The sequence below is a fragment of the Lepidochelys kempii genome, chromosome 1 (assembly GCF_965140265.1).
Source record: "Lepidochelys kempii isolate rLepKem1 chromosome 1, rLepKem1.hap2, whole genome shotgun sequence".
Lineage (NCBI taxonomy): Eukaryota > Metazoa > Chordata > Testudines > Cheloniidae > Lepidochelys > Lepidochelys kempii.
In genome coordinates, this window is record NC_133256.1 from 287309674 (window position 1) to 287321691 (window position 12018).

Below are 12018 nucleotides of genomic sequence, written 5' to 3' on the forward strand. Positions count from 1 at the left end.
AAAGACCCAGTGCAGGACCCTTTGTTCAGCTGTGCCTGTAGTAGCTCCTTCTAAAAGGCCAAAATGGGCTGTGGGGGGGATGTCTTGGAAAGAGCAGTCCTGCCCTACAGCTGTAGGAGTTTTCCGAGCTGCAGGCTCTTGTTGATCTGTTTGTAGCTGTACACTCATCCTCGACAGGAGCAGCTTGATTGCCTCTACCGGCAAACCACCTGCCTTGCGTGGGCAGAAGTTGGTGTTTTGATAAATACTTTGGCCCGGGGTGACAAGGAAGCCAGGCGTGGGGCTACGGATTCGGGGCGCGCTGTTCCCCAAGACAATACACCGCTCTGCCTGCAGGCGGGGGAGGGAGAGACCCGCGGCGCTCGCCTCTTACCTGGAGGCCAAGGGGGGAGGCGCCGCCGCCGCCGCCCTCCCCAGCCCTGCGCGGCGCCTGGTTCACACCCCCTGCCCGCCTGCCTTGCGGAGAGTCCGCCGGGGGCCCCGCCGCCAGGAGCCCGGCGCCGCTCGTCCTCTCCATTGTGCGGCGGAGCGGAGAGGCGAGCGCCCTGCCCACCCCGCCCTGTCCCCGGCTGAACCGGCCAGAGGAGCCCCCCGCCCGCATCTAGCTGCTCCTCCCTCCCCGCTTCCCCTCCCTGCCACAGCGAGGCTGCCGCTGCCCAGAGGAGCCGCCGAGTTCCCCCGGAGCGCGGGGGAGGGAGGAGGAGGGGGCGCCGCCGCCGCCGCCGCCTCGCACTGCAATGTGCCGCCCGCCGCCGCCGCAGCCGTGAGGAGCCGGGTGCGCGCGGGAACCATGCCGGGCTGGAAGAAGAACATCCCCACCTGCCTGCAAGCCGAGCCGGAGCGAGGTGAGCCCGCGGTGGCGGCGGGCTGGGACCGGCGCCTTCGGCAAGGCAAGGGCGGGGGCTGCCATGCCGCCGGGGCCTCCTGCTCTGCCTCCTTCCCCGGCCGGCAGCCGCGGAGACCGGGCTCCGCCGGTTTGCTGCCTGGGCGGGTGTTGGGGGAGGGAGCGGAGAGCTGCTCCGGGAGCCGGGCACAAAGGGGGAGCGGGGGAGTGACAGGCATGGAGGCGCACCGGGCACGTTTCCCTGCTGCTGGCTGCTAACTTTCCCGGCCGGGGCAGCGCGCCAGCTCCCGGATTTGTGGCTTCTCCCTCGGGCCTCCCCCTCCGGCTGGCTGTGAGCCCGGGGGGGCTCGCTGTCTCGCAGAGAGGCTTTGCAAACTTTCCTCGTGCTCTCTGGAGCCCGACCCCTGGCTGGCCCTGCGCGGGGGGGGGGATTACAAAATTGCCGAGGCGGTGTGATCAAGGAGAAACCCGGGAGGGGAGGGGGCTGTAGATGGTATGTGTGAAATTCAATATCGGAGTGCTTTTGTAAAGGATGGGCCTGATTCGCTTCCTACTTATACCAGGGTAAATCGGCAGTAATCTCCTTAAGGTAATGGCATTACACTGGTGTAAACGGGGAAAATCTGGTTCAATGGGTGTAAAACTTTAATGCAATCCTATTGGTAAAAGTTGCTGCAGTTTTCAGCCTCTCAGTGGAGTTGCATAGGTACTGGATTGCAATTTTTACATGTCTACACGCAGAAAGTTGCACCAATGGAACAGTATCTTCATGTAACTCTTGAGAATGTTTGCAGAGTACTTGGCTTATTTTTGCGGTGTCTTGCAGGTCACGCATTTTATAAATTGCCATTCAGGAAGGTAAATTATAGGGTAACTTTTAAAGTGAAGCCTTTACCTGCTTTTGTGCAAACAGTGGCCTTTTTATTCATGATCCTTACTGGTGATCGATGTTTGTAACTTCTAGATTCTTAGCTGAACTTAAATTACAGATCGCACCTAGCTCTCCAGGAATATGTGGAAGTGGCTAGGAGGAGTGGGTCTAAAGGACTGGTCCTTGGAAGTTGTCAGAATTGCAGGACTTCAAAACTGTAAATTCTGAAACCGGGAAAAAATCCGGCAATTTACTTTCAGAGGGAATGATGGCATCTTAAGTATTCATACAGTTTTAATAACATTGGGGAAAACAAATGCAAATCCCATTCAGAAAACTCTAAGGAGATCAACAAGGGATTGTAGCAACATTCTTAAATAAAACCTTATAGTGCAGGATTATTTGCTTAAAGTTAAATCCTGTTACAAAATGATGGATCTGATGTTTTCTGGTCACTCTTCAAAACCAGCAATGCTTTGATTTCATTTTATGTGGAATAAAACAGCAACTTTGTCATTGTAACTGCAAAAACAAGTTCTGTCACCAGGGATTACTTTGTCACTGTTTCATGGAAGGATTATGTGTATGCAGAAAAAAATCCAGTAAAACATTAACATTTGGGAATTTTAGACTGCACTTATTCCATTATTATATGTAAAAAGTTGTATGTTATTACCACTTGTTAATCAACTTTCAATGTACAGTCGCATATACTCCTCTAGATGGTAGAGAAGGTCTTTGGTTTGCCTATAGACTAATGAGCCAGGGAATTTATTTCTTTTGACTGTTTTCTTATTGGATATATCTATGTATTGCTAAGAACAAACCAAGAAAATATTCAAAGTGAGATTGCTTGATCTGCTCTAAGGAAGAGACTTCTGGTCTCAGGCTGGATATTGAAGCCTGTTTCAGAAGTGTTGTGTGTGTTGTAAGTCACTAAAGTAGTGAAGATTACAATGTATGGTAATTAAAAAGGATAATTGAAATGTTAGTTTCTCATGGTTGAAATGAATACTAAGTATTCTCTTACATACGTTAATATAATTATTACAGGTGTATGCTAAACTCTAGATATTTTTGACATGAGTAAACATGTGTTGTGTTCTGGAAAAACACAGAAATGAGTAGGTGACTGAACTGTCACAATATGCTAGCTGTTTCTTAGAAATGTGGGAACTTTCAAAGATGATCTAATCTGTGTATTGCAGAGATAGTGAAAGCAAAAAATCCTTTATGTGCTTAAAAAAATCAGTCAGGAATGGGTATTGTGCTTTCTGCCTTAAATTTTTTTAGTAGTGTGCACAATTACTATTATCTCTTTTTTTAACTTTCTTTCTAAATCCGCTAAGATGCTGATTTGTAAACCGTTCATATCCTTGTTCATATTTTCTATGTAGTATCTTTTATTTTCATTATGACGCTGAACAAATTAAAATTTAGAAACTCTTATCATTGATGCTTTTGTTTTGTATTTTATTTTCATAGGGTAAATAAAGCTCTTCAGAACCTACAGTAAATAGTTTATTTCTGATGTATGTTTCATTGTATATTGCTCAAGCTTAGCTAATTAATTTACCAGAATTTCAGTGCTACTTAGAATTTGATCATATTTTTCTTTTTTGGAATTCAGGAAAACATAAAGTGATCAAAATAAGTAATCATTGTTGAAGCAGGTTGTCCTTGAACCTGAATGGTAGAGTAGATTAGATAAACCTTTCAAACTGGCCAGAAAAATGGCCAGTGTAGTATAATGAAATGAAATCAGATGCATCTCTAGCTAATGTGGCAGTTTGGTATGGCATTGACTTAAAAGGCAATTACAAATACAGTTAAATTCTGGTTTAGGGCCAGTTGTGCTAATATCCCCCTCTGCTGTTTTCAGACATTTTTATTCAGATAGCCTACAATCCACTTATATATACTTCATGTTAGTATAATTTTTTTGTATATAAGCTATTTATTCTAACCTAATATCACAACCATCTTTTACATCCAAATTAACAAAAAATTACAGAATAAAATTGAATTTCATATTAACTCTTAAGGAATAATTCATAAATACATATGTACTTTATTTTTAAATTGTATTATATATGTTCCTGGATGTACGGGGGTTTGTTGCGGGGGAGGGGGGCTTCCGGGTGCAGGGGCAATGGGACTCCACAAGGGATCCAGGTGAAGGTGATTTGGGGCTCAGCAGGGGGGACTGGGTGTGGGGGACTCAGTGGGGGGGTCCAGGTGCTGGGGGAGTGGGGCTTGATGGGGTGGCGGTCCAGGTGCAGCTGGTTGGGGCTCCGTGGGGTGGGAGTCTGGGTGTGGGGTCTTGTCGGGGGGATGGGGGGGTCCAGGTGTTGGGAGGTAGGGCTTGTCAGGGTGAGGGTTCGATGGGTCTGCTTAGTGGGGGAGTCCCAGCTGCTGCCAAGAGGACTGTGCATGCTGCGCTCCTGCTTCCCCCCACGATTCCCCTCTCCCCTTTTCTTCCCCATCTCATCCCCCTCCGCCACGACCCCCATTCCCTCCCCTCACTCCCACATTTCCATCCCCCGGCCCTATTCCATCCTCCCTTCCTTCCCATCTGCCTCTTCTCCCCACTTCCTCACCCCTCTTTCTTCATTTCCCCTGCCCCCTCCTTACCCAGCCCCACTGTGGGCACTCGCTGTGGCACAGAAAACAGGAAGGCTCCCAGCACACAGAAGGGGAGCACGACTGGCACTAGGACCCCACGTTCAAGAGGCCGCGTTCAACTACAGAATCAGGGGAGCCGAGACACAGCCTCCTTCAGCTGGGCAGCTCTGTGCTGGCAGAAATTGGGGGGGGGGGGCAGTGGCACATAACCCTGTGTCTCCCCCATGCCTCACCTCTGTTTGGGGGAGAGCAATGCCCTCACAAACTGTGCCCATGGCCACATGGCTTCCCTGTCCTTTTCTACAAAGAAGCACAGGAATTCTGCGGAGGGTATTTTCTGTGGGCACGCAGTCCTGCAGAATTTCCCCAGGAGTATGGTGTGTGAGCCCCAGTGGAATTATCAAATTAGGCATTCCCCATCTATCTTGCCTGCAGGGCCCAATCCCGGCATTCTTAGAGCATGCCTAATCCAAAGAGAGAAGGAAGTAGTGGTGGTCCACTTATGAGCTATAGCCCAGTGGTTAGAGCACTCACCAGGGATGTTTCAGAGTAACAGCCGTGTTAGTCTGTATTTGCAAAAAGAAAAGGAGTACTTAGTCTCTGAGGTGCCACAAATACTCCTTTTCTTTTCACCTGGGATGTGTGCAACCCAAGTTCAAATTCCTGCTCTGCCTGTTTTGGAGCAGGGACTTGAAGCTGTGTCTCCTGTCTCTTAGATAAGTGGCCTAACCACTGCTTTACAAGTAGTTTGGGGTACGTCTCTCTCAATCTCTCATGTTGTAGTTGTTCCTCTCTGTAGGAAATACGTAAATGATAATTGGACCAGAGAGAGAGTGAGAAATAACTCTAGCCACGTGGTTAGCGCACACTCTCTTTTTCTGGTCCAGTGAATATTTAAGTAGTTCCTACAGAGTGGAACAACTTCAATAGGAAAGACTGAGAGACCCATCCTACAATACCCTATAGCCCCATGGTTAGGCCACTCACTCAGGTTCAGATTCCACTTCCAAATCAGGCAGAATGGGGATTTGAACCCTGGTCTCTCACATCCCTAGTAAGTGCTAACTGCTGAGCTGGGGGTGTACGGGCATCGTGACCCTCCCCCTGCTTTTTTTTTTTTTTTTTTTTTTTTTTTTTACAAGAACGGGGTGACCTGGCTTAGGCATCTAATTGTAGGAGACGATTCATGGCTGTAAATCTGAAGGAGAGATAAGTACATAACTACCTTTGTGGGGCAGGGCTCCTCACCGTTTCCTACTGGTTACCTTAGACAGGTCCCTACTCAGTGTGCTGACGTCTAAGAGTCCCATTCTTAGGCACCTAACTCTCCATATGCATTGTATATGGAGACTGGGTGTCTTAAGTCAGAGATGAGGATTCACTGGATGGCAGGGCACCTAAAGTCAGGCATTTAAAGACTGAGCCTAAGTCTCTCCTCCTCCTTTCTTGGCTCTAGCCCTTATGTTTGTTTCTGCCCCAGTTCTCTATTTGTAAAATGGGGATAATACTTCCTTTCTCATAGATTCAAGTGTCAGGAGGGACCATTGTGATCACCCAGTCTGACCTGTATAAAATAGAACTTCCCAAAATAATTCCTAGAGCACAGCTGTTTAGAAAAGCATCCAGTTTTGATTTAAAAATTATCAGTGATGGAGCATCCACTGTCTTGTCTATTCAGAGTATAAAATCATTGGGCTAGGGACTGTCTCACAAGAACATAAGGATGGCCAAACTAGGGCAGACCAATGGTCCATCTAGCCTAGTATCCTGGCTTCTGACAGTGGCCAGTGCCAGATGCTTCAGGGGGAATGAACATCACAGGGCAATTTATCAAGGGATCCATCCCCATTTGTCCAGTCCCAGCTTCTGGCAGTCAAAGGTTTAGGGATACCCAGAGAATGGGGTTTTGTCCCTAACCATATTGGCTAATAGCCACTGATAGTTCATGGAGGATAGGTATATCTAAATTTTTTTTAACCCAGTTATATTTTTGGTCTTCACAGCATCCCCTGGAACTGAGTTCCCCAGACTGACACTGTGTTGTGTGAAGAAGTACTTCCTTATATTGGTTTTAAATGAGCTGCCTGTTAATTTCATTGAGTGACCCTTGGTTTGTATATTATGTGAAAAGGTAAATAACACTTCCCTATTCAGTTTCTCCACCCCATTTATGATTTTATATACCTCTATCATCTCTCCCTTAATCATCTCTTTTATAAACTGAAAATCCAAGTCTTATTAATCTCTCTTCATATGGAAGCTGTTCCATATCCCTAATTATATTTGGTGCCTTTCTTTGTACCCTTTCCAATTCTAATTTATCCATTTTGAGATAGGGTGTCCAGAATTGCATGCCATATTCAAGGTGTGCGCGTACCGTGAATTTATATAGTGGTGTTACGATATTTACTGTCTTATCTATCCCTTTCCTAATGGTTCCTCACATTCTGGTCACATTTTTGACTGTTGCTGCACATTGAGCAGATGTTTTCAGAGAACTATCGACATTGACTCCAAGATTTCTTTCTTGAATGGTGGTAACTAATTTAGACTCCCTCATCGTATGTACAGGGATTGTTTTTCAGTGTGCATTACTTTGTATTTACCAACGTTGAATTTCATCTGGCATTTTGTTGCCCAGTCACCCAGCTTTGTGTGATCCCTGTGTAACTTTTCACAGTCAGGTTTGGACTTAACTATCTTGAGAAATTTTTTCTGCAGATTTTGCCACCTGACTGTGTACCCTCTTTTCCAGATCAGCTATGAATATTTTGAACAGCACTAGTCCCAGTGCAGATCTTTGGGGGACCCTGCTATTTACCTCTCCATTGTGAAAACAGACCATTTATTCCTACCCTTTGTTTCCTATCTTTTAACCTGTTACTGATCCATGAGAGAACCTTCCCTCTTATCCCATGACTCCTTTCTTTGCATAGAACCTTTGGTGTGTGACTTTGTCAAAGGCTTTCTGAATGTCCAGGTACACTATAATCACTGGATCGCCCTTATCCACATGTTTGTTGACCCCCTCAAATAATTCTAATAGATTGGTGACGCATGATTTTCCTTTACAAAGGCTGTGTTGACTCTTCTCCCAACATATTGTGTTCATCTGTGTTTGATAATTCTGTTCTTTACTATAGTTTCAACCAGTTTGCCTGGTATTGAAGTGTATGTACAGTGCCTAGCACAACGGGATCGTGAACTCATTTGGGGGCTTGTAAGGGCTTCCATAATACATGTAATAAAAATTATTTGTGGTGTTAATATTGGTAGGTTATGTGGGCTAGCAAACTGAACTCCAAAGTTTAATTTCCCAATGCCTTACTATCTCAATGCTTATTAGTTTATTGGTATGGATAAGAATGATTTCCTATTGAGATCTGATGTTTCCCATGCCCCTCCACTCTACAGTTTCCCTTGCCCCTTGGAGAGCTGCACTCTTTCTCCATGTTCTCTTGTAGAACCCAGTCCCGCACAATGTTCTTTTAATTCTCTTCCATGTTTAGCTTTAACCATTAATGTGTGCATATCATATGCACAAAGTTGTTGGGTTTTTTTAAGCTGAATGTAATAGGGAAGTAGGAGGCATGATGGGGAGTATGTTGAGGAGCAAGGATCTGGAGAGTTTGGGGAGCAGTATACAGGAGTGGGGCATACGGGGATGTTAGGTGGGCTCCTGTGACTATGGAGCCATGGGATATGTGGTGATGTGGGTGGATGGGACTAGTAGGGAAGAATGGGGGGAAAATTGAACTTAAGGTAGGAGAAATGTTATTGAGAGAAGTGGAACAGAGAGGTCAAGTATGACGGACCACCTATGGCTTGTCAGAACATAAATCTTGTTTCCCCAGGCCCTCCCCCCCCCTCAAGTCCTATATTTTTCTTCTGTGATCCTACACACATTTCTTCTCACCCTCTCCTCAACATTCCTGCTCAACACACAAGCTCCTCTTTATATGTAGCTGCCTGTTCATCTTTGGCTCCACATGGAACCTCTTTGGTTCCCCATGGTGTTGTATACTTGGGAAATCAAGGGTGTGTGGATGGGCATGTTGTGGGATATACAGTGAGGAGAGAGAGAGGCCGTGCTAGGAGAGTGGGGAGCTGTGTGACAGTCCTTGTATGTCAGTCCCAGTGCATCTATGTTGAAGGATTAACTTTTAAAGGGCTTCCTGCTCCTGTTGCTTCTGCTCTCCACCACACCAATGCAGCAGTATCGGGGAAGCATTGCTGTGAGCAACGCTTCAAATGCTGTTGCATCAGTGCAGAGACTCCTCTTGTCCAGTACGCCAGAGGTGTAGTGCAATAGGCCCAGTGTAACCATGCCATAATTCCTGCTCTTCAGACTGTCTCCTTGGCTCAATAGAGTTATGTACAGAGAACATAGATGCTGAGTCAGGGTTACAGCTCGTCAGAAGAGTTGGAAAACAAAATTTCAATGGAAATTTGTTTTGACTTCAAATAATGTAACTGAGTTTTGCCAATGTTAGCTGATCAAATCTATCTCTATTCTGAATGAAGAGAATAACTTTTTGTGTTTAAGTTTCAAAGAATACCGATGAGGTAGGGTGGGTGTATGTATGTGTGGCAGGGAGTGACACGGGACTTTTAGTTTGTTTATTTAGAAGATCTAAAGCAAAGTGAGGAAAACAAGTTAACATTTAAAAATTCTCCTTTTTTAAAATGTCTTTCCTGCAAAAGTTGGTAAATATTTTTCTTTGTAAATTGTATGGAACATTCACTTGGCCTCTGGAGAATTATTGTGTCAAATCTAGAGACTAAATCCAGTAAATTAAAATGTGAAAGAGGGATTTTAGTCTTGTTTAAGTGCAAATTGCAACAGATCCTTTAACTGTGGAGTTGGTACTGCTGCCTCCATAATTAATACCATAATGAAACAGCATCTGTAGTGACTGGTCTTTCTTGGATTCCACTAGTAAGCTTACCAGGAGTGAGCTTCCTCTTTTAGAGGTCTGGAATTATGCTCTATGTTGAGTAATGAAACTAACATATGGCTGTTGTGGTAAACCTTGTCACTTCAGAAATGACATGTGAAGACTCACCAGTGTAAGATGTATCATTAAAATTCAGGGCACGCTTTCCCCAGTTTTTCTGTCTAAGCTACTAAACCAAATCCAGTTATAAAACGCTTTCTTAGGTGACATTTGAGCAAATACTTTGATAAGAAAAACATTTCTGGAATTCATACTATTCAATATGCCTTCCAATCAAGTTAAATTAGATAAATAAAAATATTTTATGGGACTCCAGTGTCAGCTTCATAGCTGATCAAGTTTGACAGGAATGTAACAGATAATCTAAGAACAGCCATATTGGGTCAGACCAAAGGTCCCTCTAGCCCAGTATCCTGTCTGCCAACAGTGGCCAATGCCAGGTGCCCCAGGGGGAATGAACAGAACGGGTAATCATCAAGTGATCCATCAGCTTGTCTTGTGTGTTCCCTGAAGAACTGCTTGGTATCACTTAGTGTATACACACAGTTTAAAAAAGTGTATTTATTTTGTTCTGTATAAAATAAGTGAGCACCTATTCTTAGTTCTAGGAATGCTTGACAGGTTAAATATACAGTTGTCATAACTGACTCCCACAATCTTGCCCCACTAACCAACACAGTGCTCAGTATCAGAAAAAACAAAAGACAATAACCCCTTTCTTTTCCTCTGCTGCTCCTCCAAAGACAGAAAAAATAGATGGATTTTGCAGCTTGGTTTGAAGGTCAGCAAAATTTGCATGAAGGGAGAAGGCCAAGTCCCAAAGCTGGCAGGCCCCCACGACACCATTCCCCTGTTTGCTAAACTGGGGATTGCTCCAGCTTGAGCATTTCCGCTGGCTGCCTCTCTCACTGAGCAATACTGCCACTTAAGAAATTTATCATCTGAGAGATTGTAAGTCTTTTGTGGCTTTGTAGGTCAAACCCAACACCTTGAAGTCTACCCAAAAACCTATGGGTATCAAATGCAGATTAGAGCAGTGGTGTAATACAACAGGATCAAGTGCTTTAACAATCGGGCTACAGACTTTGCACTACCTCCATTTCTGGATGATTTTAAAATGTAATCTCATGCAAAGCATGTTGCAATAGTCTAATCTGGAGGTGAGAAAGGAATGGATGACAAGGATTATATCTGAAAGAATATCTCCTAGCCATATATAAAAAAGAAAAAGATGGCTTGTCTGTAGTTGCCACCTGAAAATTTAACCTGACCCCTAATTTGCAAACTCAAACAACAAAAGGCAGATGCTATCTTTGGCATATCTTCTGATTGCTTTTCCCGGCCAACCAACATTTCAGTTTGATTTAATTGTTTCTCTGACAGCTAGTCCTCATCCATGCCTTAATCTTAACCAAACACTGGGTAGGGCCAAGACTGCTCCAGCTAGCTAGCATGAGATGGAGATTGAAAAACTGGGTGTCATCAGCATACTGATCTCATTGCCACACATGTCTTGTCACTAATCCTCCCAACAGCTACACATTAAACAAGATGAGACCTTGTGGAATCCCACACAAGAATCCCTTCAGGGATGCAAGAACAATTTCTCATTATCATCCTTGTAGCAGGAGAGGAAAAAAATCATACAAGAGCAAACCCCATTCACCTCCCCCGTGATCTGCTGCAGCCAAATCAAGGGCACTTCCTGAGCAACATCACTGTACATCCACATTCCTTCAATGATCATCATGTGTTCCTGATTTTCATCCATCAGCCAGAAAAGATCATCTACCATAGCTGTTTCTGTGTCATACCCAGTGGTATCCATATAAGACGAGGAACTCTGAAACCAACAAACACTTGGTGGTTTTACCCTAACTTTTTTCAGTAATATTAACCCAAAATGGAAAGCTAGATACAGGGTGTTTTGTCACCAGTTAATGATGGTTTATTACAGGGATCTGCAACCTTTGGCACGTGGCCCGTAACGTGGATTAAGCTATCCATTATCCAAAACAAATCCACTGTTCTAAGCCCTTCAAAGGGGAAAACATCAAAAGAGATCCATCACCTTAATAGGAGAGGTGCAACCTCAAAATGCAGGAGTTAATGGTCACTCCATGATCTAAATAAAATTTCCAAATTATTCATCTCAAATCCTGATTTAACCAATAGGTCAAGAACACAAATAGCTGTATGAAGTGAGCCAACAATGTCTGGGTTGTTTTATGGTCAACATGGTGGCAATAAAATCCTCAACTCTTTCAAAAGATTTGTTTTCCACATGTATGTTGAAGTTACTGAGCACTGACTGTCTTAACCCGTAGAACACCACACTGGTGAAGTATGTAAGCAGTTTGTGATGGTACTCTGTAATGTGACACGACAATGTGCACCACAGCTGGTTTTAACTGCATGCTGGGATTCTCACAAGATGAACTTCCTATATTCAATCTAGCTCGGAATAGGAGAACTGTATTTCAGGATGGATGCTCGTAGCACAGCCCTGCTGCTTCCTTGCTGATTTTCCTCCTTTGGCTTGTGCTAATTTTTCAGCTAATACAAACTACACTATAATAGCTGCTGCAGCATTGTCTACCTAGATGTCACTGATATATATGAAGGTGCACATCTAGTGTTTTACCGAATTGTGGGCTGTTATAACTTTGACCACCAACTTTACATTATTAATCAAAGAGAATGGAAGACCAGGTTCCTTG

At 44.5% G+C, this 12018-nt stretch overlaps 1 protein-coding gene across 3 annotated transcripts in view; it reads left to right on the forward strand.

The window, feature by feature from the left end:
* Positions 1-259: 259 nt before the first annotated feature.
* GRIP1 (glutamate receptor interacting protein 1) overlaps positions 260-12018 on the forward strand; it is a 550719-nt gene continuing 538960 nt past the window's right edge. The window contains exons 1-2 of one of the 3 annotated variants that reach the window (XM_073327855.1): positions 370-845; positions 6344-6471. Coding sequence is in view for 2 of the 3 variants with exons in the window: in XM_073327851.1 (XP_073183952.1) it covers positions 791-845 (55 nt within the window). In the remaining variant the exon portion in view is untranslated. Of the gene's footprint in view, positions 846-6343; positions 6472-12018 lie in introns of all 3 variants that reach the window. The other 2 variants (XM_073327851.1, XM_073327853.1) reach the window with 2 other exon arrangements.